Source organism: Tursiops truncatus, chromosome 4 (genome assembly GCF_011762595.2).
Source record: "Tursiops truncatus isolate mTurTru1 chromosome 4, mTurTru1.mat.Y, whole genome shotgun sequence".
NCBI lineage: Eukaryota > Metazoa > Chordata > Mammalia > Artiodactyla > Delphinidae > Tursiops > Tursiops truncatus.
The window spans coordinates 10194440-10221142 of NC_047037.1; the positions used below are offsets into that span (position 1 = coordinate 10194440).

Consider the following 26703-nt stretch of genomic DNA (forward strand, 5'->3'; position numbering starts at 1 on the left):
GGGGTGGACAGCGATGGAGGACATGCCTGGAAATGGTTGAAAACAAGTGGGTGTGTTTATTTTGGAGGAGGAACAAACAAGGGCAATCAGGAAGCTGGTTCCATATCTTCGAAGGGCAAACCTCTGATAAAGGGGATAGACTCTGTTTTCCTTAGTTGCAAGGGGAAAACCAGGATCTTTTGGAGAGTTTTGTGGAACCATCTGGCAGTGGAAGTAGGTGGGGCATGAGGCTGTCAACTCCCAGGTATCAGGGTGATTCACATGTTCAGTTTACCATCTCTCAGGGGTGATGGAGGACGCCTTCCTGTTCTGGGCAGGAAGCACTAGAAAAGTGCTTCCCAAACCTTGTTGATCCTCAGAATCACCTGGGGATTTGATACGAATACACATTCCCCAGCACCAGCCCTGGCAGTCAGTAGGTCTGGGGGTGGAGATTAGGGATCTGCATGTTAAAAATCCAACCAGGAGCCACTGAACAGAGAAACACCCTGATTGCTTCCAGCTTTAATAAGCTGGGACGCATGGGTCAACTATTGCTTTTAAGTCAATGACCTCTTTGAGGCAAAATTATTAAACATCCTCTTCAGCTATGGTGGAAGGGGGGATTCACTTGGCAAATTAGACAAGAAGGCTCAGAAGCTAGTCTAATGAGGCCAAGACATCTGTTCTTAAATTTTTATAACTTTTTTTTCTTATTGCAAAAGTGATGCATGGACAGTTCCTCAAAATGTTAAGCATAGGTACCATATGACCAACCCAGTAATTTTACTCTAAGGCACATATCCAAGAGAAATAATAGTAGCATTATTCATAATATCCAAAAAGTAGAGACAATCCGAATGCCCATCAAGTGTTGAATAAATAAAATATGTACAATGGAATATTATTCAGCAATAAAAAGGAATGGAGTACTAATACATGCTACAACACAGATGAACCTTGAAAACATTATGTTAAAATGAAAGAAGCCAGGTACAAAAGACAACATATTGTATGATTCCATTTACATGAAATGTCCAGATTAGGCACATCTATAGAAAGTAGATTGGTGGTTGCCTAGGGGTGAGGGTGGGGGCAAAAAGAGTGACTGCTAATGGGGACAAGAATTTGGGGGGAGGTGATGAAAACGTTCTAAATTTGTACTTTGGTGATGGTTGCATAACTCTGTGAATATATTAAAAACCATTGAATTGTGTACTATATATAAACAGGTGAATTTTTAGATATGTCAATTATTCTTAAGATGTTTTTAAAAATTGATACATGTAATTGAAGACAATACATGTAATTGAAGACAGTTTAGAAAATACAAATAAGGAAAAGAAAGCAAAAATCATCCCACTTTCATCATAACTGAGAAGATAGTTGCATATTGGTGTGTATTCTGTCTGTATATAGACAGAAAAATATATTTGCATATATTTTTTAAAAATGGGATTATTTTGTTCACACTCTTTCTATCTCATCATTTTAAATGGCTGTAGAATATTGGTATATGAGCCATCGTATTTTAATTTATTTAATTAGTTTTCTATTGGTAGATTTTAGATGGTTTCCATTTTTTGCTCTTGTACATCATGAATATTCTCTAGCTTCATCATTGTGCTTCATATCACATTTTGGCTTAAAAGTCCATACTTTTTAAAGCTAGCTATTTTGTATCCCATGGAAACAAGTTTTACTTTTGATTTCACCTTAAAAATGCTTGATGCTGTCCAGAAGGGGACATGGGTCAAGAATGTGAGGATCATCACAAAGACATCACCCTATTTAAAACTGATTTAGGGCTTCCCTGGTGACGCAGTGGTTGAGAGTCCACCTGCCGATGCAGGGGACACAGGTTCGTGCCCCGGTCTGGGAAGATCCCACATGCTGCGGAGCGGCTGGGCCCGTGAGCCATGGCCGCTGAGCCTGCGCGTCCAGAGCCTGTGCTCCGCAACGGAAGAGGCCACAACAGTGAGAGGCCCGTGTACCGAAAAAAAAAAAAAAAAAAAAAACGATTTAGGCTACAAAATTGTGCAGAGTCACCCTCCCATATGAAGACAAAGTCACACTGAAAGAAGCAGGTAGACTTGTCTCTATTAAATGGTAGATGTTTTGTTTTCCAGTCTGTATCAGTTAGTTCTTGCTGTATAACAAACCATTCCAAACTTCACAGCTTCAAATGACTGTTTATTGAGCTCATGATTCTTTGGGTCAGCTAAGCAGTTCTTCTGCTCTGAAGCAGTTTAGCTGACCTCTCCTGGGCTCTCTCACACATCAGGTGACGGCCAGAGGATCCAGGGTTGGCCTCACTCACGTGTCTGACAGTTGGCTGGCTGTTGGCTGGGGCCAGAAGGGCCTGTGTATCTTAACATCTAGTAGGCTCGCCCAGACTTCTTCACAGGAGGAAAGTCACAGGGTGCCTGAGAGCCCCAGTGTGACAGCTTACTTATTTCATGCTTTGGTTTGCATCATATTTGTTAATAGCCTATTGATTTGTTAATATCCTGTTAATAGCCAAAGAAAGTCACAAAACCAAGCTCAGATTCAAGAGGTGGTGAGATAGATATTATCTCCTGGTAGGACCATCTGCACCAAAGTGCAGAGGCACAAATGCAGGATGGGGATGGATTTGTGTGTGGCCAGTTTAATAATTTTACCAATCTTTGCTAAAGCATCCAGTAGCCTTAGTGGTTGGTGACCAATGTGGTTCTGCTTTTAATTTTCATTCATGAATATACTTCCAACTTCCACATACAGAAAGGTCAGAAGGATGGTACCACAACATCCTGACAGATTAACTCCCATTTTTAATGGTAAACTCACGTCTCATTAGTGTTGGATGTGATTTACAGCAATTTTGATGAGATTTTGAGCATATAAGACAGTGGTGGCAGAACCTACCCCAGCAATGCTAGGGAAGGTGCGTTCATTCATTGACTCATTTTGTGCCAGACACTTCCCTAGTTGCTTGGGATTCATTGAGAATAAGACAGACCCCTTGCTTTGTGGAGAATGCATTCCAGTGAAGGAGATAGTAGTAAATAGATAAGCTAATCAGTGTTAAGAAGTGATCAGTATGATGAAGTGATAGTGCAGGGGACAGGGGGAAATAGGGGGGTTTTCTTCAAGACCCCACGTAGAGTTGGCTGATCTCACTGAGGCCGTTTTCATTTTCTTGACCTTGGTTTTCTGTTCATCAGCTCCTCCTTTGGTGGGTCACAACCCAGATGCTGATGGAAACCCAACAGTGCGTCTGTGACAGGCTCTGGTGCATCTATCTCCAGGCTGTAGTGGAGCAGGCAGCCAGAGAGAATGGAAGAACCCTGGTGACAGGGGAGCTGACAGTCAGGGGCCTGACGTGTCCTGAAGGCTGGATATTCCCGCTAGTGGTTCCCAGCACCTCGGAAGCCCTAGTAGAAGTCCCCTTACCAGGAGCAGGGTCCTCAGAGGACACACTGAGGGACTCGTGCAACATAATTTGGCTTGAGGGAGAGGGTCCAGTTAGCATCCTGGTAACCATGGCAACAAGAGGCTAACAATTGGGTCACCACCGAGAGAATATTGACCAGAGAGAATACTGACCGAACGCTGAAGTGGGACCGTGGCCCCTTGAATTTACCAGATGGGGAAAGTCAGGGAGGGAAAATGTGCTGTGCTGAATGTTCTACAACGTTACTATCTTTTCCGAGTGACTGTGCTTTGCGGCTCCGAGTGCTGCTGGGCCAGCGACAGTGGGATAACCCTTAACTTCCATTGCCGCTTCTGCTAGGATTTTGAAGCAGCCTTTGTTCAGGGACATCATCTGGGCTAACGCTTTATGATTATTGGTAAGCAGTCAGGAATCCACTGTAGTGGAAGGTGATAACTTTGATGTAGTTTTAAGTTCGAGAGTTTTTGCTGACACACGTCCCCACCCCCTCCCCACTCCAGAGTAAATCCCTTTTAATTATATACTGTGGGAAAGCTCCTTTTAAATCCTCTTTTTTCTAGGTTGTAGATACGGTGAAAAAATAAGAAAGGCTAAAACTATGATCATCTCCTGTTGTCTAAAGACAAAGTGACAGATCCCATTTATTCCCAGAAAGTCTAATTTCCTCTCACTCCTCAAAGCAAGCGGAAGGGACTTGGCAAGTCCCTGGATGGAGAAAATGTTTCTTGTTTAATTGTTATCAGACCAAGCTGTTTCCAAGTCTGCCTGCCGGAGAGGATGCGCTCACCCCGATGCATTCAGTGTGTGTGTGAAATGTCAGCTTCTGGAGGTTGCAAGGCTCGCGCTCTCCCACTATGAGGTCCCGCAGAGCAGCCCACAGGATGTCACGGCTTTGAGTCGCTTAACTGTTTGCGCTCAGCACGGCAGCAGCATCTTCTCCTACTAATGGTCAGAGTCTGCCCCCGCCGTGCCCCCTTAACCTTGAAACGTCCAGCATCTTTGCCTGCAGCGTAATCTGGGAGCCCTTGGCTGTCATGCACCTGGCGTGGTTCTCTCTGTCGAGCAGCCGCCTGTCAGCAGGCAGCTCTGATGCGTGCATGCATCTCCTGTCCCTCCGCCCCATAACCCCTAACCCCTCTCCCGAAGCTGCACATCCCAGGACCAAATCACCTACCCGGCCTAGAATCTAGAAGAGTGATATCTTGCACTGCAGGTTTGGTTTTCCTGCCAGCTGGGCATGCGTGGTACTCCGGGAGAAGCCCGGACAGCATCTCGAGCGAGCACGCTCTCCCCCTGTGTGGGTTTTTAATCTCTCCCTCCCAGGGTATGCTGGTGGCAGTGTTGGGCCTCACGGTAGCTTGTCGTAAGTGAGACTTCAGGGCGGCGATGCCATGCCGGGTCACAGTGTATCTGGCATGTAGGAGATGAGGGCGTGGTGTGCCAGCTTTGAGAGCGGTGAGAAATTAGGAACCCCGAGCTCCATTCAGTAGTAGCTATTACATTCTATTTCTCTCTAATCAGATTAGGTGACTTTCGCTCCGATTTCCCTCCTAGAGGTTTGCTGGGTTATTTGGCTCTCCCTAGAATCATAATCTATCAGCTTCTGCTGTGGAATAAGGCACCCCGAAGCTTAGCGAATTGAAATAACCAGCCTTTCTGGTTGTAGTGAGTGCACAGGTCAGCTGGGTGATTCTGCTGATCTGGGCTAAGCTCCTCGAACCTCAGCGGGGCTCCTCTAACCTCACTCTGCTTCTGTGTCACTGGCTGGTCGACTGGCGTCTCGCTGGTCCAAGATGGCGTCTCTCACGTCTGCTAGTTGCTTGGGCCACATGACTCTCGTCATCCAACAGGCCAGCCTGGGCTTGTCCTTGGTTCCCTGAGAGCAGGTAGAAGCAGCAAGGTCACTCGCGGCCTAGGCTTAGAACTATGATGTCACATCTACCATATCTGTTGGTCAGAGCAAGACCCAAGCCCAGCCTGAACTCAAGGGGTGGAGAAGTGGACTCTGCCTCTTTATGGGAGGAGCTGCAGAATGCCGTAAAGAGGCCTAGAGGCAGGGAAGTAATCGTTGAGGCCATTTTTTGCGAACAGTGTATCTCAAATAATAATAACAGTCATTATTATTATTTTGTTGGGCTCTCAATAGGGCTGCAGAGTTTGTTGCCTTTCTCGCATGGGAGAGAAAATCAGGCAAAGACGTGAATTAACCAGCAGGGGTGGGTAAATAGTCCTAGAAAAGAAGCTTTCCACACACTGCATGTATTTTCCTCTGCCCCCTTTTCTATATCTGAGAGCTAAGCTTTTTTTTTTTTAAACCTATTCTCTTTGAACGTTATGAAAGCCGAAGTTGTCTAAAATGAGACGGACGGCTTTCTTAGGCTCTATTATGTTGGCCTAATTACATATCAGCAAAATGTTTTTCTGGGGCATTGTGTGTAAAACAAAGAGGAAAACATCTCCAGCCGGCCCCAGCATCCTTGCCCCTCCCTCTGCTGGCAGAGGCAGTGGTCCTGCAGGAGGCCTGTGGGGGGGTGGGGGCCAGGAAGGCAGGGCTGCTGCAGCTGCCACTGGCCTCAGATGGATTTGCCCTTTCCCCAGAGAGGACGAGTGGCACAGCCTCCCTTCCTGTCTCCTTCCCTCCAGCACACCTCATGGTGGCTTGCATCTGGGGAGGGACTGTATGTTTGCTCTCCCCACCCCCTGGACCGGGATCTCCTATAGCAGGAGAAGAGGCTCACGCATCTTCGCTTCCCAGGTGCGTGGCACAGAACCAGGTTGACTGGATGTGGAGAGTCATAAGTGAATAGTGGTACCTGGTATAGCTGTGCCCTTGGCGATACCGAAGGACTCAGTGGAGTTTTCTGCAAGACCGCCGCAGTGTTACAGCCCCTACTTTCCCGTTGCTAAATGAAGATGAAATGTTCCTTCTTTCCAGCTTGGCATTCCCCTCTCCTGCCCTGCCCTTGCATCTCTACTTTCTATCACCTGAGAGCATGACTCTTATCTTCCCTGTGTGCCGTCATGGCCAGGGTCTCTGCTGGCCATGGCAACGTCAAGGCAGACCCCAGATTTCCTGAGGACATGTTTACATGCCAGCCACTTCCCTCCTGAAGCATCCTGGCTGTGGTCTCCTGAGATAGTTTTTCAGGCTCCGTGATGCTTGCCCTCTCAAGACATCAGATGGTGTGGATCTTTCTTCTTAAACGTGTTTCCTACCCTGGGCTGCCCTCCAGCCAGTTCCTCCCAGTTCAGGGCTCTTTATCATCTTCTGCTCTCCCCTCCCCAGGAGACCCAGTCCTCAGCCAGCCTCACCCCTCCTTGTGTTGTTCTCCACCCATATTGGCCAATGCTCCCAAGTCTTCATTTTCATCTAACCTTTCCCTGGCTTTAGACTGTGTATGAGTGCCCTGTTGCTGCTGTAACAAATTACTACAAACTTAGTGACTGAAAACAGCACAAATTTATTCTCTTAACAGTTCTGGAGGCCAAAAATCCAAAATGGGTCGTAAGGGATTATAATCAAGGGGTTGGCAGAGTTGCATTCTTTCTGGGAGAATCTGTTCCTTGCTTTCAACTTCTAGAGGCCAACCTGCTGGTGGCCAAGCACGCTGCCCTCTGTTCCATCCTCACCTCTCCTTACCTGACTCTGACCCACCTCCTGCCTCCCGTCTAAGGACCCTTTTGATCACATTGAACACACCTGGTTCATCTCCCCATCCCATGATCCTTAACTTCATCAATCCGCCGGATCCCTTTTACCATAGAAGACAGCCTCTTCCCAGGCCCCAGGATTTAGGACGTAGACATATTTGGGGGGAGTGAGTGGGCATTTTCCTTTCTACCATAGGAATCATTCCCTCTCATTGTGGTCCTTGTCCCATATGCCTTGGTTCAATACATGAGCAGCCATTACCCATTATGTTGTTATGCAGCATTATTTATTTAACAAGCCCAACACTGATTGACACAGGTGGTGTCCAGTGTTCCATTGTGAACAGTTCTCCAGTGAATAACTCTGTACATTTGTCATTTTTTTATATACAGGATCCATTCCCAGAAGTGCGGTTGTTGGGTCAGAGGGTAAATGTATTTGTAATTTTGAGAGATACTGTCAAATTGTTCTCCCTGAGGTTGAATCTGTCCTCCTGCCAGCCATGTATGAGAATACTTGCCTCCCCACAGCCTTGTCAGCTAAGTAGTTCTCAAACTTTGGGGTTTTTCCAATATGAGAGGTGAAACTATGATATCACAGGGTAGTTTTGATTTGCACTTCTCTTCTTGTGAGATTTAGTATATTTTCCTCTGGTTTATGGCCATTAGAATTTCCTTTGCTGTGACTCTCTTCCTAGCCTCATCCCATCTTAAAATTTGGATTACTGGATTTCTTTTCTTATCAATTTTTAGGAGCTACTTTTTTGACTGTAATTTGAGCTACAAATAGTTTCCCATCTTGTCATTTGTCTCTTGCCTTTGCATAGCTTGTCGTTTGTCACGCAGTAGGGGTTTTATGTCACCAAATTTATGATTTTTTCTTTATGTTTTCTGGATTCTAAGATGTTTAGAAATGGCTTCCAGTAGGCCCTTTAAAAATTAATAAAATTGTGTTAAATGTGGGGAGTTGGACATAGGTAGCTATTTCTTCTCTCTTCTGAAAAATCCCAGTGAACCGATACTAAAAGAATGATTTTAGATTTATTTGTAAATTTATTTGTAATAATTTATTTGTAAATTTATTTGTAATAATTTATAATTTATTTGTAAATTTATTTGTAATCCCCAAGTCAGTACTCTTGGTGCTTTCACAGTCACTTGCAGATGCATGCTTAGTGGCAAAAAAAAAATTATGTTGCTGACATGCATGTTCCCAGCTAAGCTTTCTCATTTCAGCTGTCAGGCTGTAAACAAGTGTCCTGTTCGCATTTCACTTAGTGCCACATTTTTCACATGCTTGTGCTTTTTGTTGGTGATTTCACTGTATAAAGTTGCCCCCAAGCATAGTGGTGCAGTACTGTCCTGTGTTCCTAAGAACAGGAAGGCTGAGATGTGCCTTATGGGGCAAATATGTGTGTTAGGTAAGCTTTGTTCAGGCGTGAGTTACAAATCTGACCAGAGGCTAACAGGAAGCTAACCCTGTATTTCCCCAGGAACAGGGGTTCAGTATCTGCTAATTCAGTGTTTGTGGCAACATTATAGAACAGAACTCCCACAAATAATGAAAAATGACTTTAGATGATAGATAGATAGATGGATAGAGACATAGGTAGGTAGGTACGTGGATGGATGGATGGATAGGAAGATAGATGATAGATAGATAGAGACATAGAGACAGATAGGTATGTAGATAGGTGGATGGATGGTTAGATAGGAAGATAATAGATAGATAGAGACATAGGTAGGTAGATGGATGGATGGATGGATGGATAGATACCCACAAGAACAAAAAGATTGGAAGAAGAGAAAGTAGAAGATGTGTGATTTCAACAGATTTTTAGAAGATGGAAGGTGCATGGAGGAAGGCGGATTAATTTTGCAAAGTCGAGGAAGCTGCACCTGGGTGTAGAAGGGATCCTGAGGAAAGCTCTGGTCTTCAAAGCCTAAATCACTGCAGGATGGTGGGATGTGAACTGCAGAGCTGAAAACTGGGGCATTGTGGTGAAGTCCTTACACAGTGTGGTAAGATCCCTGGCTCCAACCTCTGTCTTGTGCAACCTGGTGACTGCGGAGATAATTCAAGGATCAGACGAAACGACTTATAGAATATATGTATCCGTGAAACAAAACCAAGATGGTATAAAAAAGAAATGCTCAAAAGAGAAGAAAGAGCTTTGGGGTCTGAAAATAGGGCACCAGAACATTTTAAAACATACAAAAAGACTGGAAAACAAAATAAAGGACATCTTTCAGAAGGTAAAACTTTTAAAAAGTAAGAAAACAGGGGGAAAGAAAGGTAATAAAATTAACATATCAGTCCTACGTTTCGACTAATAGGAAGTCCAGAAAGAAAGAAGACAGACATGGAAGAGAGAAAAATTATCAAAACAACAAAAGAAAACCAAAACACTTTTCAGAGCCAAAGGACAAGAATCCTTTGAGTGCAAAGCCATTGAGTGTACAGCCCTTTAAGTAAACACACACACACACACACACACACACACACACACACACACGAAGGCATGTTGTGAAATTCTGGAACTTCATGGGGAAAAATATCCTAAAATCTTCCAAAGCAGCACAACAGGTTACACTCAAAGTATTAGTAATCCAAGTAGATATCACAATAGCAATACTGACATCTAGAAGCTAGTGGAGCAATACTTCTAAAGTGTTAAAGGAGAAACAGATTTCAGCCTACACTTCTGTACCCAAACTTAGTTAAAAGTGAAGACAAAGACATTTTTAGGAGTTCGGGGATGCAAATAACTTCCAGGGCATTGTTTCCTAGGGAGCCACCAGAGGATATGCTCCAGCAAAATGAGGAGGAAATCAAAACAGAGAAGACACCAGCCATAGACAGTAGTGGAGGGAGAACACAGTCCTGGGAAGCATCCACACCAGATTGAAGCAAGCGTACAGAAAGTTCCAGAAATTATGTCTCCAAGTGGAAAAAAGTAGAACTAATATATTTAGGTACATGGGATAGTTATTGATGGGCAGGAAGAAGAAGTGTTGGAACATGTGGAATGAATTAGTGATGGTTTCATGTACAACCACACAGATGAAATAAACTGAGGCCACAGTTAACTCCGGGAAAAATAAAGGACTTAATAATAAATATATTTAAATATTTAATATAAATAATATAATAATATAATTATTATTATTATATTTTATATATTTATTTTATATTTATTTACATTTATTTTATATTTAATTATAATAATAAATATATTTAATATTTAATATAAATATATTTAAATAAATATATTAATATTTAAATTAATAATAAATATATTTTTTAAAAAAAAGAAGGTGTGGTCACAGTACATTACTTGACCCAGCAATATTTGCAATAACACAAACACAGACTTTTGATTTAATTAAAATTATATTCTAACCATTTGGGGGCATCAGGAAAGAGAAAGTAAGAAATGTGAATGGGAGCGCTAAGCCTTCATTTCCCATGGTAGGAAATCAATAGATACCTAAAATTGTTAAGTAAGGAAACAGTATATAGACATGCCCTGCTAATTAGTGTTAGGCATTAGTGCTTCGGTAGCAATTTTACAAAAGACTCTTGCAGGCCTCTGGCTTCACATGCCCTCTCCGGGCAGGGAAGGGAAAGGAAGGGAAGCACCCAGCTGGTGGCTGTCTCCAATCATTGTTTCAGGTGTGGAGACCAGCCCAGAAGTCCTGCATACTTTTCAGACATGGAAATTGAATTCCTCCCTTCATTCACAGTCATGAATAAGGAGCAAAGTATCATCTTTTAAGCTGTTTTTCTCTCAGATTCTTCCAGAATGGAAACAAGGAGAAGAAAAGAAGAGCACACTGCCATCAGGATACAAACTTTCTCACTGGACCAATGTGTTACCTCCTAATATTCCCCTGCACAAAGGATCTTTGAAAGGATCAAAGGACATATGCATTTCTTAGCAAACTCTACGTCGTGTTGTTCTGTTTTGGGAGGGTAAGGGAAAGTTGTGTCGGATGCCTGTTTCTTTAGTGGATTTGCAACCACGGAGAAATTACAGGGAACAAAGGAAAAAGAGCCATAAATACAAATGAATCCCTTTTATACAAGTCAAAGAACCACAGGACATGCTTCATTTTTTTTTTTAACACTCCAGGTGTGATCATAGATTATGTATCCACACAGGAGAGTGGAGAGTTAATTAAAATTTTTGCACCTGTTCCCAGAAAGAAATGTCTTTTCGTTTGATAAGCGGGCTGGCTTTGGAGTGCTGTTTGTGCTTTTCTCTCCTCACTGGAGTGTCACAGAGAAGCAGATCAAAGAGAGCCTTCCATCCGATGCGTTTCCGACCACCTTTCTCAGCTAATGGACTTGAAAGCCTCTTCCACTGACTGCATGGAGTTCATGTCATATTTTAGAAATGTCGTCTTCTGACTGTGTTGATAATATGCAAACCGGCTTTGATAGGTGCTTGTGGAAAACCACATTAACCGTTAATTAAATCAAGACCAGCCCAGAGGGTTGGAGTGGGAGAGTCTGGCAGAATGAAACACCTCACCCCCTACCATTTGTATTTTACTTTTCAACCCGTCCTGTGACAGCCGGCTGGGAACACTTGTGATTGAACTCTCAGCTCTCTCAAGCAGGGTCATGTTTTGCTGTGTTTTCGCTTCTTCCTTTTAGTCTTTATGATTCTGTACCCTCTGGCTGACATCCCCTACCTTGAGGGGAAAAGCTGTCGGGGAGAAATCCTGCCGTCTTTCTCTTTAAGATGGTGAATGAGGGGAATAAAATAGAGCAAAGCAGAAGCAGCCCTTCGAGGCCTGTCTGGGCAGGCGGGTCAGGCTGCCTCGGGGGTGCCCATTGTCCCGCCGTGCTGGGTACCCGAGGAGAAAACCCGGCCGGGGCACAGGCACCAATAAAAGGACTCCATCCTGCCACTCAGGGCTTTGTGAGCACCACGCTTGTCCTGGTTGCCATGGCGACTGTCTGTGGCTGGCTTGTCAGAGTGCTTGATAAAGTGGGAAGGTTATTCTTGATAGACCCAAGTAATCTTAACCTTGCAGAGCTTGAGTGTGGATGTACCATTTTCTCTCTCTTCTCTTTAAATCAGGAATGCAGGGATGGGGGCATGGGTTCTCAGGATAAAGCTGCCACAGCAGGTGGTGAGGGCCCTGCCCAGCACAAGGGACACTGGCTGTAACTGGTGGAAGGGAGGTCCCGTGTGTCCGGGGACCAGCAGAGACAGGGGTGGCTGGGTCATCCTCTGCCGCCTCTGGCCTGAATGGGGGCTTCAGGGACGGGGCCAGAGTGGGGTTGCCTGTCCCTCTCCCGTCAGTTGGTTGTATTTGTACCTGTCTCTCCTCTCTTTTCCTTTTCTTCCTGCTCTCCTCCTTCATTAACTCCCCTTCCTCTCCTCCTTCCCTTGCCCCTTGCCCACCCACCCCCCTTCTTTTGTCCCCCACCTTCTCCCCTTCCCCCCTCCATTGCTTTCTGCTGAACCAGTATTAGTAACAGAGCAGAGCCTTTCAAAGTCCCCCGACTTCTCCCCTCCTGGAGGATGAAAGGAAAGGTAACAGCTTTCCTTTCGAGGAAATTCAAAAGTTAACAGCTGATCATTTCTGGCCACAAAATTGCAGACTCTTTTCTGTCATCCGTAGAAACCTAATTGATTATCTAGGCAGTACTTTTCAGACTTAGCTGCATCTCAACTACTGGAAGCACTCTTTAAAAAATATAGAGCTACCGTATTATCCAGCAGTTCCACTCCTGGGTATGTATCCGAAGAAAAGAAAACACCAATTAGAAAAGATACATGCACCCCAGTGTTCATAGCAGCATTATTTATCATTGCTAAGATACAGAAGGAACCCAAGTGTCCATCAATAGATGAATGGATAAAGAAGATGTGGTACATATATACAATGGAATACTATGCAGCCATAAAAAGAATGAAATAATGCCATTTGCAGCAACATGGATGGACCTGGGGGTATTATGCTTATTAGTGAAATAAGTCAGACAGAGAAAGACAGATACTTTATGTTTCCACTTATATATGAAATCTAAAAAATAAAATGAATGAATATAACAAATCAGAAACAGACTCACAGATATAGAGAACAAACTAGTGGTTATCAGTGGGGAGAAGGAAGGGGGGAGGGGCAAGATAGGTAAAGGGGATTAAGAGGTACAAACTACTATGTATAAAATAGATAAGATACAAGGATGTAATGTACAGCACAGGGAATATATATTTTATAATAACTTTATATGGAGTATAATCTATAAAAATATTGAATCACTGTGGGGTATGCCTGAAATTAATATAACATTGTAACTCAACAGCACTTCAATTAAGAAAAGAAAAAAAACAGACCCCTGGGTCCCACCCCCAGAGTTTCTGTTTGTGCAGGTCTGGGTGGGGTCCCAAGACTCTATTTCTAACAAGTTCCCAGGTGATGCTGCTGGCTCGGGGACCACACTTTGAGAACCACTGACATAGGCCAAGACTTACTTTATATAGTTGAGGCTCCCTGAGGGTACGTTGGTTGCCCGGTAACCACGCTGGGATGGATGCCCAGTGATAGGAGTTTTAAAAGCCGTTGGGAGAAGCAGGGCTGGTTGTTCCCTCATCTCTCTTCTGGCCCCTGGTTCTGTCCCCAAAAGGCCTCCAGCAGGATAACCCTTCACCGTGGGCGGTCCCCTCTGAGCAGCGCCGCTCCCCGGGGGATCCTCTTCTCAGCGCTCCAGGCCCCTTGCGGTCTGCCATTTGTCTGTGCTGAGGCCCCCCCCTGGAATGCCTCTTTCCCAGCTCCGCCTGTCCATCTCCACCCAGCCCCTGAGCCCCAGGAAGCCTGCCCTGACCACAATCACACCATCTTTTTGCTAACAGTCCAGCCTCATGGCCCTGCCAGTGGGCTGTTTTGTATTTCAGTCACATGCGTGTTTGTGCCGTGGCCTCTGCTGGACTGAACTCCAGCAGGAGGACTGTGCCTTCGTTCACCTCCAACCCACCTGGGCTCCCAGGTACTTCCTGAATGAGTCCTGTGGCGGCCTCCGCTGGAAGGACTCTACACACGTGTCAGCAGTGTTTGAAGCCATTACCAGGAGCTGACCGAGCAGAGAGTGGGTGCAGAGTCCACGCAGGGAGGGCTGGGGCTGGAGTCGGAAGTTAGCCTGCCTCTCGAGAAAGCAGGATGTGAGGCCTGGGCTGGCGGCTTCACAATGGGATTGTCTCCCTGTGGGGGCAGGACTGGGTTTTTAAATTGAAAGGCAAACGTCAGTCCCCTCCCCCCGCTCCTCCCTGATTCCAAATGAAACAGCTTTCATCTACTCCTTTACGGCAGGATGTGTAACACAGGTGAAGCTCCCTGTTTGTGTGCACGTGCAGGGTGTGTGTGTGTGTGTGTGTGTGTGTGTGTGTGTGTGTGTGTTGCCGCTGTGGCTGGATGCAGATGACTCGATCGTTTGTCAAATGTAATTTAACTCCCCACAAGATGCTCTGAAACCATCCAAGCAGCGGGTGTTGTCATGGGCTTAGGTATGTCTTGGAGGAGAAGTGATGGTGTTTCTTCAGTGAAACTCACAGGAGGCTATTTGTCCAGACAAGAATAAAACAAAATGAATGGATCAACCCTTTGGCTCTGTCTCTTTGCCAACTGCACAGACTGAGTCGGGGCTGGAAAGAAATCCCATGTTGGCAGTTGGGCTCCAAGCTCTTGAAGCATCTTCGGAGCTGGAGTAGGGCCCCAGGCTACAGGGCATCCCGCCCCTTTCTGCTTTGTTGGGTTGGTGGATTGGACGGTCCCCTCTCCGTCCCTCAGACGTCATTGGCTTGAGGCAGCTGCAGCCCTGACTGTGGCCTTTCTCCCCAGGGTGTCGAGGTGCAGACAGACTACGTGCCCCTGCTGAACTCTCTGGCCGCCTACGGCTGGCAACTCACCTGTGTGCTGCCAACTCCTGTCGTCAAGACAACGAGGTAACAATAACCATCATTACTGTTACTGAACACTTGCACTGTTCCCCATAAGCTCTTCCTTGCGTAACTTATTGAATCCCTGTGAGTCTGGTGCTGTTACATCAGTTCTCTACCTGGGAAACGGCAGGGTCAGGATTTCAGTCTTAACTACCCCCCCACCCGGAGCACCCCTCTTCCCACGTGGGGAGCTGGGCTAGGCAGGCACGTTGCTGGCACGCATGCAAAGTCTCATCTCGGCCTCAAAAAATCCTGTGAGGTGAGGTGGGATTTTTTTGGTTGTATTTAACCGATTTTATAGCTGAGGAAAGTGTGGCCGGGGAGGTTGAAGCTCTAGCCCAAGGTCATGGAGCTGGTCAGTAGCCCCACCAAGGGGACGTGAGGCCCTGGAGTCTCAGCCCCGGCTGTGGCCCTCCCTATGATTTCACATTCATGGTCATTTGTCCACCCTCAGCTCTGCCTGCCATCCCTTGAGCCCGTGGGCTTATCCTAGTCTTACGAACACTAAAAGCCCTTCCATCTCTTTTGGGTTTGCTATCAAGCTGGTCCTTCTAACTACTTGTGGGGTGATAAGCATAGATGTGGTTCCCATTTTACAGATGAAGAAACGGAGGCTCAGAGAGGCTCCATCACATACCCAAGGCCACACAGCCAGCAAGTGGCAGAACCCGCGACTAGACCCTCAGTCTACAATGGGCCACCTCTTTGCTGACCTCTGGGGGTGCCCCCTCCCATGGCCCTCAGCCCCACGCTACCTGAGTCCTGCTGCATACTCACGCCCGCAGGTGATGGACGGCCTGAGGCAAGCCTAGTGACCCGGGCGACAGCAGGCGGTGCGGCCCCAGAGCACAGACAGAGGCGGGAGTGTGGGCGCCCATCACTGCCTCTCCTGGGCCCTCATCATGTCCCCCATGCCCCGGGTCTGTGCAGCTGCAGGAGCCAGTCTGCAGCCGCCCTTGGGTCCTGCGCCACTGGGAGATTTCCGTATTGCTTCTTGGCCAAGATTTCTGTGGGCACAGGGTGGTGCCGTGGAGGGGAAGGAACTCCGGGTTTGTGACCCAGAGCTTGAACCCAAGTCCTGAGTCAGCCGATTGCTGTCTACCTTGGTCAAGTCCACGTAGCTTCTTTGAGCCAGTTTCCTAGTCCGTGCAACCAAGAATGCTGCCTGCCTTCCGTTCCAGAGGACAAGAGCCCCCCTGAGAATGTATTTGAACGTGAAGCCCCCGCTGGCTCTGTGCTCGCAGCCCGGAGGGTAGGGACGGTCTCTCTGTCTCAAGCAGTCCCACCTTCTAAATAAGCCTCCATGATCCTCCACCTTCCTGGCCTTAAATGACCCTTGCGGTGGAGTGGAGAGTACACGGACCGGGCAGAATCCCCGCTGTGTGACCCCTGGCCTGCTCCTTGACCAAGCTGAGCTGTCCTGTCCTGTCCCGTTGGTGGAAGTAGGGGTCCCATTGTTTGGAGCGCCGGGTGCAATCGCCCAGCCCGGCCGGAGCACAAAATAGAAAATGCTAGTGTCCTCTACCTCCTTTCCCTCCAGCACCCCATGTAGTGACACATCACCTCACCAGAGAAGACGTTTGCCAAATAGAGGTTTAAGAAAGTGATCCGAAGGCGCGGGGTTCGCGGTGGCCAGAAAACAATGATCCCCATCACAATATTTCTAGCAGCTTTAAAGGCAGCTCCTTGAGAGCCTGCCTTCCTGGGAGGCAGGCACACCCCCTGTGCCCTAAAAATGAATAGTGCCCCAGCCCGTTCGTTAATGCCAGTTCCCGCTGCTCACAAGGGTGACTCAGGGTGGTGGCCGGGACCCGTACGCAGCCAGGCCCTCTGCCCAAGCTCCTGTAATCGCTCAGGTCCTCACTGGCCACCCATCCCAGGCCAACCAGGTCCCTCCTCGGCCTCATTCCCAGACTTGGAAGAGGCCTCCACCCTCTGATATTCACTGAGGCCACTTTGTCAGCATTTGGCCAAGATGGTAGCTGTCACTTCACATCACGGGAAAGGGGGTTTTCAGCCAGGAAGCTGCCTTTCAAGGATGCACACAGAGCTTTAGTTGGGCCCCTGCGATAGCAAGCAAGGGTGGGTGGCCTGGGGGTGGGAAGGTGGGGGGCTTCTTGACCTCCGACCTCTCACTCTCGGGCGGCCACCTTCCTTCCCACGGGCAGCCGGCCTGGATGAAGTTCAGGACGGCGGCCTCCGTGTGAGGTGCGGGGCTCCTCTAGGTATAAAGGACTCATTCTCAGCTCTGCCTGTGTTACAGGGAGGGGAACGTATCCACCAAGCAGATTGTCTTTCTTCAGAGACCGTGTCTACCTCAGAAAATCAAGAAGAAGGAATCAAAGGTGAGTGACCTTGGCTGCTTTGTTTTGCTTGCTGTTTTGCTCACCAGAGCCCGGGGACACCTGAGCCCCTCGGCGACATGAGTCACATCCGGGGCGGTGAGGGCGCCGGGGGGCCTTGTCGCTGGTCTCCTCCTGCGAGGATGCCCAGGCCACCAGCATTCACGAGGCTGAAGGGGGAGTGGGAAGGCAGCTGCAGTGTGACTCAGGCTGGGACGGCTGAGCTCACGCCCAGCTTCTCTGTATCTCTTAATCTCGTTACAAGCTGGTTGATGCCCTGCCCTGCCCTGCCCGTGGGTCCCTTGGGACATCAGAAGTTTGGGGAGCTTGGCAGAGAGAACCTGCCAGACGACCTTCCCCAGAGGCCCTGCCCTGCAGGTCTGAGTGGCAGTGGCTCATACAGACAGAGGTCATCTCCCCTGTGGAGTGAGTCCTCAGGCCAGGCTGTCCTGGGATGGCCAGGGGCCTTCCCCCTCTCCCTGGACGTCACGTGAACTGTCCCAGAAACACAGTGGCACTGAGAGACGTGGCCGTTCTGAGTTTTCCCCGTGTTTCCTGAGACTGAGGCCAAGTCCTCCCCTTGTGTGACATGATTCCGATGCCTCACACCCCCGTGTTCATGGTCACTCGGGAAGAGTCGAGGGAACCTGCCAAGCCCCTGGAGCCAGCTGGCTCCCCCTGTGACGGACAAGGCCACACTGTGGGGCGGAGCCCACCGGACCCGCCCGTCCCCTTGCCGGGCACCATCCCCGAGCTCCCCACCCGCGGTTCCTCATGTTCTTGGGACACGGAGCCCGGACAGCAGCACCAAGCAAGTGAACAGATTGGAGCAGCCCCTCTGCAGCCAACAAATCCGAGGGGGGGCCGCTGGTGGGAGGAACGCCAAGGAAGTAGCTCCGGAGCCAGCTGGGGTGCAGAGGAAGGGCTCTCCAAGCTCGGAGATGCCAGTGTGACAGGTGACAGCAGCAGAGGACCAGAGGCAGCCACCGAAGCCACCATTGCCCACCAGGAGCAGCCAGCCACCAGCTGGAAGACGGATGGCCCCGGGCTGCCACCAGCCACAGCTTTGCCTGGGCTGTGGAGCCGCGTGCGTTCACGCAGGGACATTCTAGCAGCACCGCCGAGGTCTCCCGCCAGACGCCAGGCAAAGCCCAGCTTTTGCCCTGACGAGGAGGGCGTGGTGCTGCCTTTTCCTGCCAGCGCGTCCTGGTTGTGGTGCCAGCAGATCCCAAAGGACAGACAGGCGGCTTGATCCTGGTGAAGGCTGCGCATCTCACCCAGGGGACAAGCCAGTGGAAACCCGAGGCCAGGGAGACGTTAGGGGTAGAGCTTTAAGGCTGCTGTAAGAAAGTAGAACAGCGTACCTCAGGGGAAATCCAGGGAGGTGGGAGTCAGCCTTTTCTGGTCGGTAGAGACGTCCACCCCCAGTGAGCTGCACGAACCCGGGCAGACCTGCTCATTCCAGGGCTTGGGGTGACAAGCACTGTCCTCTGTGTGACCTGGGGAGGCCACCTCACTGTTACAGCCCCAGATGGGGGGACTGTAGCATCCCATCACCCCTGTCATCCACTCCTCGCTCAGCTGACGGGTCATCGTCCTGCTCCCAGGAGACGGTGCCCCCGCCCCGTGGCCATGGCTCCATCCTCACCGTGCCCTAGACCCTGTGTCACTGACCCCGTTCATGCCCTCCATCGCTAGAAGCACTGTTTTCTCTTGGCTGTCCCACCATTCACCTGGTTTCCCACCTAGTTCCTCATTTCTAGCCCCGTTTCTCCCCGTTTTCCCTCACCTCTTCCTTAGAAAATCTCATCCACCCCCAGAGTGAGAAAATCTCATCCACCCCCAGAGTGAGAAAATCTCACTCACCACCTCTGTGTCAACGAGTCTTACCTCTGCATGTTCAGCCCTGGCTTCTCCCCTGGGACCCCAGCTCCACCTGCCCTGCGGCTACTCGTGACCTTGCCCTTTCCCGCACCGGCCGTCACCCCACCCCCCGACCTTAGAGGAACAGCGCTTCCATGGCCCAGAGGCTCCCACACACCTAGAGGTCGCCCTCGGTGCTTCCATCTCCTTCCCACCATATTCAGTCTGTCCTTAAGGCACATCTGTTTTAGGTCCTAGACACTCTGGAACCCCCTCTTCTCTCCATCACCACCAGCCTGGACTACTCCGATCTCCTGATGATAGGTGTCCCCTTCAGATATGTTCTCCACTCAGAGCCAAAGTGAACTTTCAAAAAAAGTAAATTGAATCGTGTCACTCCACTGCTTAAAATGGTTCTAAAGCTTTGGGTTTTTCTTAAGATAAAGAGGGAAGCCTGTACGGCGGTCCACACGGCCCTGTGGGATCTGGCCCCCATCTTCTGCATTCCAGCCACTCTGGCCTTCATGCGCATCCATGCCCCCTCGCTGCCACAGGGCCTTTGCTTGGGCAGTTCCTCTGCCCCAGATGTTCTCTTCCTTTGTATTTTTTGGGGATGGTGTTCTCTCCTTTTAGACCAAGCCAGGCTCCTCTGTGATTCACTGGGAAGAGCCACGTTCCTCTCCTCTCCGTTTCTAATTGGGATCAATCCTCCACCAGTAGAATCAGACGTTCATTCTGTGAGAACAGACCCTTTTGTTGTTGTATGCCCAGTGCCTGGCTTTTAGTTAGTACTCAACAAATACTTGCTGGATCAATGAGTGAATAATCAAACTTCTGAGCCCGGGACATGCACAGTATGTCTAGCACTGAAATTTCAGACAAGAGATTGCAAGATTCAAACATCAAGGCTGCAGCATATTTAGTCCTCTTCAATCAGCCAAGTGGACAAAAGCCTCCAGTCAAGACCTTTCACCGTTTGAAAGAAACCTCTCTGTGTACCTCTGAGTGTGGCTTTCAAAGCCAATATTAATCTCCTTGGAAGGTAACAGGTGATTTCTACGACACGGGAGAAGTCTGCCTTCCCACTAAATTACTTGAAGTGGAGGCAGATACGGATGGTTTCTTAATGTGTGAATGAAATCACCAGCCCTGCTGATGTGAGCTCTGGACACACACGCTGCTGTAAAGCGGAGGATTTTTCCTTTTCTGCACGCACTTCTGGCATGGACCGCTAGTCGGGGTTTTTCTCAGTTTAGGTACCGGCAGTACACTCACATGCCACACACACACCCGGCTCAGGAAGGCCCATCCACCCTGCTCAACTTGCAGCTGCTGGTTGGGTTCAGAGACTCGCCCTGGAACTGCTCAGGCTGTGGATGCTACAGTTCTCCCCTCAGAGCCTGCGCACGGAAAGCTCTACCACCTCGGATCTGAAATACAGTCGACCCTTGAACAACGTGGAGGTTAATCCGAGTGTAATTTGTAGTGGGCCCTCCGTATCCAAGGTTCACTGACCCGAGGATGCAACCAACCACTGACCGAACAGCACTGTAGTTTTTACTCTTGCCAACCATCCGCGTGTAAGTGGACCTGCATCGTCCAAGGGCCAAGTGTAGTTTTGGTTGTTCCGTAAAGACTGTGACTGTGTGACTTTGGGCAAGTTACTTAACCCCTCTGAACCTCTACCTGCTCATCATAATAATGGTGGTAACAATGCCTAATGAGAGTACCGCTTTGGGGATTCAGGGAAATGGGAAAGCTTGTCCCAGTGTGAGACACTCAGAACATTTAGCTTTTAGATTATATAGACCCTGAGTTTGGGCCACTGCTACTTCCCTGCTTCATGAGAATGCTCCCTTCAAAAGGAGAGAAGGAAAGGAGAAGGCTCCAGCCAGAGCCTCCGGGTGACCTGGCTGCAGCACCGGGACAGCTGTGGTGGCTTGGGGACCCTGGGCAGCTTGGGGAGTCAGTGACATCACCACTCCCCATCTGAGGACACAGAAAACGGTGCAGTCCTCGAAGACATTTGGCCTGGCAGGTTTTTCTGGGATGACTCCGAAGGACAGAAAAACATGGGCTGGAGTAGTTCCCATCCAGCTCGGCATGGACAGTCCCAAATCTTTCTCTGCCCAGCAGCCCAGGCAGGGTCCTGGAGAAAGTGGCTGGTGTGCCCGCCACAGGCCCTTTCCAGTCTGTGTCCTTCTGTCGTATTATATCAGGAGATCAATGCAGTGTCCTCTACAGGAAACTGGATATGGCCAGGTACCCGGGGAACCATGAGTCTGTTGTTTATTTATAGCAAGAGCAGCCTCTGAGAGGACATCGGGTTTGCATTAGAAAATAGCCAGGGTCCAGGATGGAGTCTGGTACAGGTAGAATGGGCACAGCTATACACCGCCCACCCGCAGAGGGTGCTGTGCCCATCCACTACGGTGTGGGTTGGCCCCCGGGGTGTGCACCCAGACCTGGGGGCAGGGGCAGCTCTTTTGGAGATGAATAACTTGCCCAAAGACAGACAGCTAACGAATGCCAGAACCGAGGTTTGAACCGGGGTCTTAGCCACCACACTACGTGTAACGCTTTGGTGTCTTAGCATTTAGGGCCTTTCAGCCGAAGCAATCTCCCCAGTTTTCTGGCAAAAGTAAAACTTCCTTTAGCTTCTCTGAGAGTTGACTGCCTTTCAGATCGCTATATATAGGCCCATTTGACTGGCCTTTTTCTAAGAACATGCAAAATGCAGAGGGTCTGTTTGGAGACATCCATTAAAAAAAAAAAAGGGCTCTTCCATTTGGGCTGGGATTAAAATGCAGCAGCTTCTGCACACGACAAGGCAGCAGTTATGAAGCATGATTGCGTGGTACCCAAGAGCTGGTACCCAAGAGCCATGCAGGGCTGGCACTGGAGGCTGCAGCATCTGTGCTGAGGTCAGAGGTCCTGGTCCTGCGCTGGTGGTTAGGGGGCCCCAAGATGCCTGCTTGTCAGTGTCTACTGAAGTGGGTGCCTTTGGGTTGGGGTCTGAGGCACCACTTCACCTGCAGAGGGGGTCCATTGTTGCAAACTCATGGCTTGGGTGGAAGAAACCCAAACTACCCCCAGAGGGAAGTCCATCAGCCATCGTACAAGAGAACCCCCAAAAAGGAGTGCCCTGGGGAAACCCAGCCAACGCTGTAGGTGAACTCATTTGGGATTTGCAGGGAGGGCGGGTGGAGGAAGACAGGATCAATGTTAAATCCTAACCTCAGCACGCACTTCACTCTTTTTCCTCTTCTTTGATGGAATATTCAAATTTACCAGTCTTGTCCAAAAGGGGCTCAACACATGAAGCCCAGGTTGTGTTCAGCCTCGGAGCCCTGAGTGTGTTTAGGCAGATGTCTTATTTGAGGAAGTAGGCTTCTACCACCGAAAACGCCACAGAGTTGGCAGATTTTTAAGAATTTACATAGCACATTTTTGCTTCTTCCTAGCAAAGTACTCAGATTTATCTATGCATGGTAAAGCCTTAGGAAATGGTTTTCCACTGATGGTGCAGCTGCCCTCCTGGGCTCCCCTCTCTAGCCTCGCCAGAAGTCATTCGAACGGACGGCTCCCTTTATCTTTCTTTCAGTCACAGAATGGCTTAGATTTAAGTCCATATTTGGTGAAACCAGTGTGCTGCGACTCAAGTGGAAAGAAATGAAACGAAAGAAAGAAGTGGAACTTCAAGCGCAACCACGTGTCCCTGGGGCCCGGAGCTGCACCTGCGGGGTGGCCGAGGCTCTTGCCCGGGGTCCAGGCCCCCGATTCTCTTCCCAGCAAGATCCGTCTCTCCCCAGGGCCTCCTGACTCCAGTCCTCCCCCACCCAGCACTCTCGGGGCTTCGCTCTTGTTCTCCGTGCCTCTCACAGCTGGGCCTGGCACGTCCCCAGGACCCTGTGGCTGGTGTCACCCCAGGTGTGCAGCACGCAGCTCCTGGCCTCTGACTCTGAGCACCGGGGACCGGGGCCCCAGGATGGCAGGGCTCAGAGGGGCCTTTGCTCAGGAAGACTGGGGGACCCCTTATGTTTGGGGAGTGGAAGAAGGCCACAGTTCTCGCTGCGTTGTTACCCAGGAGTGCATCCCTCTTTTGTAAACACAGGGGCCCATTTCTCCGAGTCTTCCTTTACTACCCTTCATGTTTCTGTGTCTGCTGCGGCTCATTCGCCCGGATTTATTCCAAGCACACAGGCTCCCAAACTGTCTTCCTCCAGAGCAGCTCCTGCTGTCAGCAGACTCAGCAGGACTTTGAATTTTTCCCCCTCTTTTCTCCCTCAAATTAATTTCTCTTTCTGGAGATCAGCCAGACCTGATGTGTGGATGCACCAGTAACTCCTCACTAAGCCCCAAGCTGTGTTTTGACTCTTAAAATTCCAGGACTGGCTCCCCTGAAACAGGGAGCTTGGCCAACTTGGCCGGGCTCTGCCGTCCTTCCATTCATCCATCTCACAAAAGGTTTTGAGCACCTTCTCTGTGCCAGGCTCCATGCTGTATCCCAGGGATGCAGGGGTGCAGAGGACAGATGGCATCCCTGACCTTCTGGACTCACATCTTGTGTCAGTAATGGTAACGGCAGACACACTGGTGTATTGTGTGCTGGGCACAGTGCTAAGCCTGCTGTGTGGATTATTGCATCATTGAATCGAAATAAATACCCTCTAAGGCAGAGTTTGGCAAACTACGGCTCTCAGGCCGAATCCGGCCCACTGCCTGTTTTTGTAGATAAAGCTTTATTGGAACACAGTCATGCCCGTTTGCTCACGTGTTACCCATGACTGCTTTTGTGCTATGGCAGAGTTGAATGGCCACAACAGAGAACATAAGGCTGCAAAGCCTGAAATAGTTATTACCTGCCTCTGTACAGAAAAAGTTATCGACCCTGATTTAAGTTAGGGTTACTCCCCCCATTGTATAGATGAGAACACAGGCCAGTCTGGGGCGGGGGCGGTGGACGCTTCACGTGGGCGGTCTCCCTCCACGGCTTTGATGTGACCCCGTCCTTGCCCAGCTCTGTTGCTGACTGTGCGCTTGATCCTCTCTGAGCTCCATAGACTTCCCTGTCCCACAGGGAAATGCAGGTGGGGCTCCCTGGGAAGCAGCATCTGAGATGGATTTGGATGCGGTTTTAGGGGGAGTGCCCTTGGGAATAACACCTGTTGGGGAAGGAGGGCGCAGGAGTGGGCAGAGGGAGATGTTGGGCTGTGATCGTAGCTCTGGAGCAGGGATGGTCTTTTAGAGTTGCCCAGAGTTGGAAACAGGAGGATGGGCCGTTGTCCATGCCTGGACCAGTCATTGGTCGTAGCTTGCCCCCAGAAGGGAGTGAGACCTTTGGGGAGGTGGCCGGACTCAGAGAGGAGCTTGGCTGGGGGCTGTCAGCCTGCCCATCCTACAGGGGGACCTGAGCACCCGGGTTCAGTGCCCTTCTGGCTGGGGTGATCTGATGAGGCGGTGACCAGTGCGTGGTATCTGTAGCTGCTCAGAGTGGAAAGGAGTGGCCGGAGCCATGGCACTTAGGAAGAACAGGCCCGTGTCCCCTCACCCATCCTTGTCCTCCAAACGATAGGATTTCAGCACCTTCTTTCGGTATGGGGCCAGCTGAAAGAAATACCCCTCGTCCCCTACAAAACCCTGGAATCCACATCTAAAATACACGCCACAGCAGGATCGGCGGGCTCTGGGTGGGTGTGACGTTTGGGCTGTGATTGGGTTTGGTGCCAGGAATGCCCTGCTCCGGGAATACCGGGCATTGCGTCTTGCTGCCAGAAGTGACGTGGGCGTGAATGCAAACAGACATCCAGGGGAAGCTCTAGATTCACAGAGGATGCATGTATTTATCCCCATCGTCTCTGGTTTCTAGTTTCAGTGGCGATTCTCCCGAGACGAAATGCACAACAGGCAGATGAGGAAATCCAGAGGTAAACTCGGTGCCAGAGAAAAGCAGCAGGCAGAGGAAAATGAGAGGAATCCAGAAGACCAGCTCCCCGAAGCCGGAGACGTGGAAAACCATGTGCCGGGGCTGCAGCAGGAGGACTGGGCCTCCGTCGGGGTGAAGGTCCCTGTGCAGGCGGAGGTCCCGGGAGAAAAGCTGTGTCCTGACGGCCGGCTCTGGGTGGAGGCTGGGGCCGTGCAGAACGGTCCCTTCGGCCACAGCCCCGCCCCGGCAGGGGGCTGCACTGGGCACCCCAGTCCTGATCCTAGAGAGGATGCCGGCGAGGGGGATGCTGAGGAGGTGGCTGCAGAGCCCGCAGCAGCAGAGGACAACTGAGGCTCAGCAGGTGGTGCTGAGGCGTGACGAGCTGGCAGACCTGGGGCACGGTGCCAGCTGAGCTGGGGGCTGATGTGCCCTGGTGTCACGTGTTACCCTTCGGCTTGGCTTGACCTCTCCTTGCGAGCTTACCTGAGCCCTCCGAGGAAGAGCTGGCTCCCTGACAGTGTTGGTTTCTGCACATCCATTTGAAATGTGTCATAAGGCCCTGGTGTTAGAACACAAGAGGACAGGTTACTTCCAGACATGCGGGCTGGAGGCCCAGCCCCGGCTCCACACCACTCCTCCAGGGAGGGGCTGGGCCATCCAGTGCCTGTGCCCACCCCCACCCAGAGCCTCCAGGGGGCCTTCGGGCCAAATCCCCGGGCCTCCCTGTCTACAAGTCAAGGCTGAGTTGTTCATCCCCACACCCCGAGATGGCCGTGTCCAGCCCGTGCTGTCTGCTGCAGCTACTTGGTGATTGTAACAACCCCTGGTGCCCAGTCGGGCTGCCTTTCTCCATCTAACCCCCACCCGGACCTTGCTGCTTTCGCAAAGAAAATAACATTGGGAGGGGAGGTGCCCCACCTCCTGGCTTTTCTCCAAGTGTTCCCATAGATACTGGTAATCTGAAAATGAAGAGGTAATTCTGTGTGTGTACCCACTCTTGCAGAATGTCCAAGAAAGTATTCTGTGTTAGTGTTAATGCCAAAAATTTTTTTAAAGATCTTGTATTCAGCACATCACATGAACACACGTTCTTTCTGTCATTTCAAGGCAAACCGACTGGCGGCGAGCCCTTGTTACGTGCTATTTTAATCATGTGTCATTAGCCAAGTCACTTCCCATGTATGCTATGATGTGTTTATATCGTCCAGAATGTGGCTTTAAGTAGATGCAGCTGGCAAACCTTGGAGAGAGTGTCAACCGTCTTGACCAACATCCTGTCTCTTCTCTTTCTTGTTTAGTTACTTAAAGCAATAAATCATCTATGAGTTTAGTGCACTGTGAGTATTGAGTATTTATCATGTTGCAGCGACAAGTCCTATAGCCTCGTGTCCCCTATTCACGCTTCCTAAGTTTCTAACTCCTGGCAGCAGCTGGATGACTTTGGAGTAGAGATCAAAGCTTCTGTGGAAGCAGCAGAGCCAGCTGAGCATGCTCTGCTTTCTCGTCATTTGTAGAAAGAAGACAAAAAGCAGGATTCAGGTGCCACCA

General features: G+C 49.5%; 1 protein-coding gene across 3 annotated transcripts in view; it reads left to right on the forward strand.

Moving 5' to 3' along the window:
- Nucleotides 1-26496, forward strand: part of RFTN1 (raftlin, lipid raft linker 1) — a 204621-nt gene extending 178125 nt beyond the window's left edge. For all 3 annotated transcript variants that reach the window (XM_019934416.3, XM_073803679.1, XM_033855280.2), the window contains 3 exons: nucleotides 14924-15027; nucleotides 17288-17369; nucleotides 25099-26496. In XM_019934416.3, coding sequence (XP_019789975.1) covers nucleotides 14924-15027; nucleotides 17288-17369; nucleotides 25099-25506 — 594 coding nt within the window. In that variant the 3' untranslated portion in view covers nucleotides 25507-26496. The remainder of the gene's footprint in view (nucleotides 1-14923; nucleotides 15028-17287; nucleotides 17370-25098) is intronic.
- The last annotated feature ends 207 nt before the right edge of the window (nucleotides 26497-26703 follow it).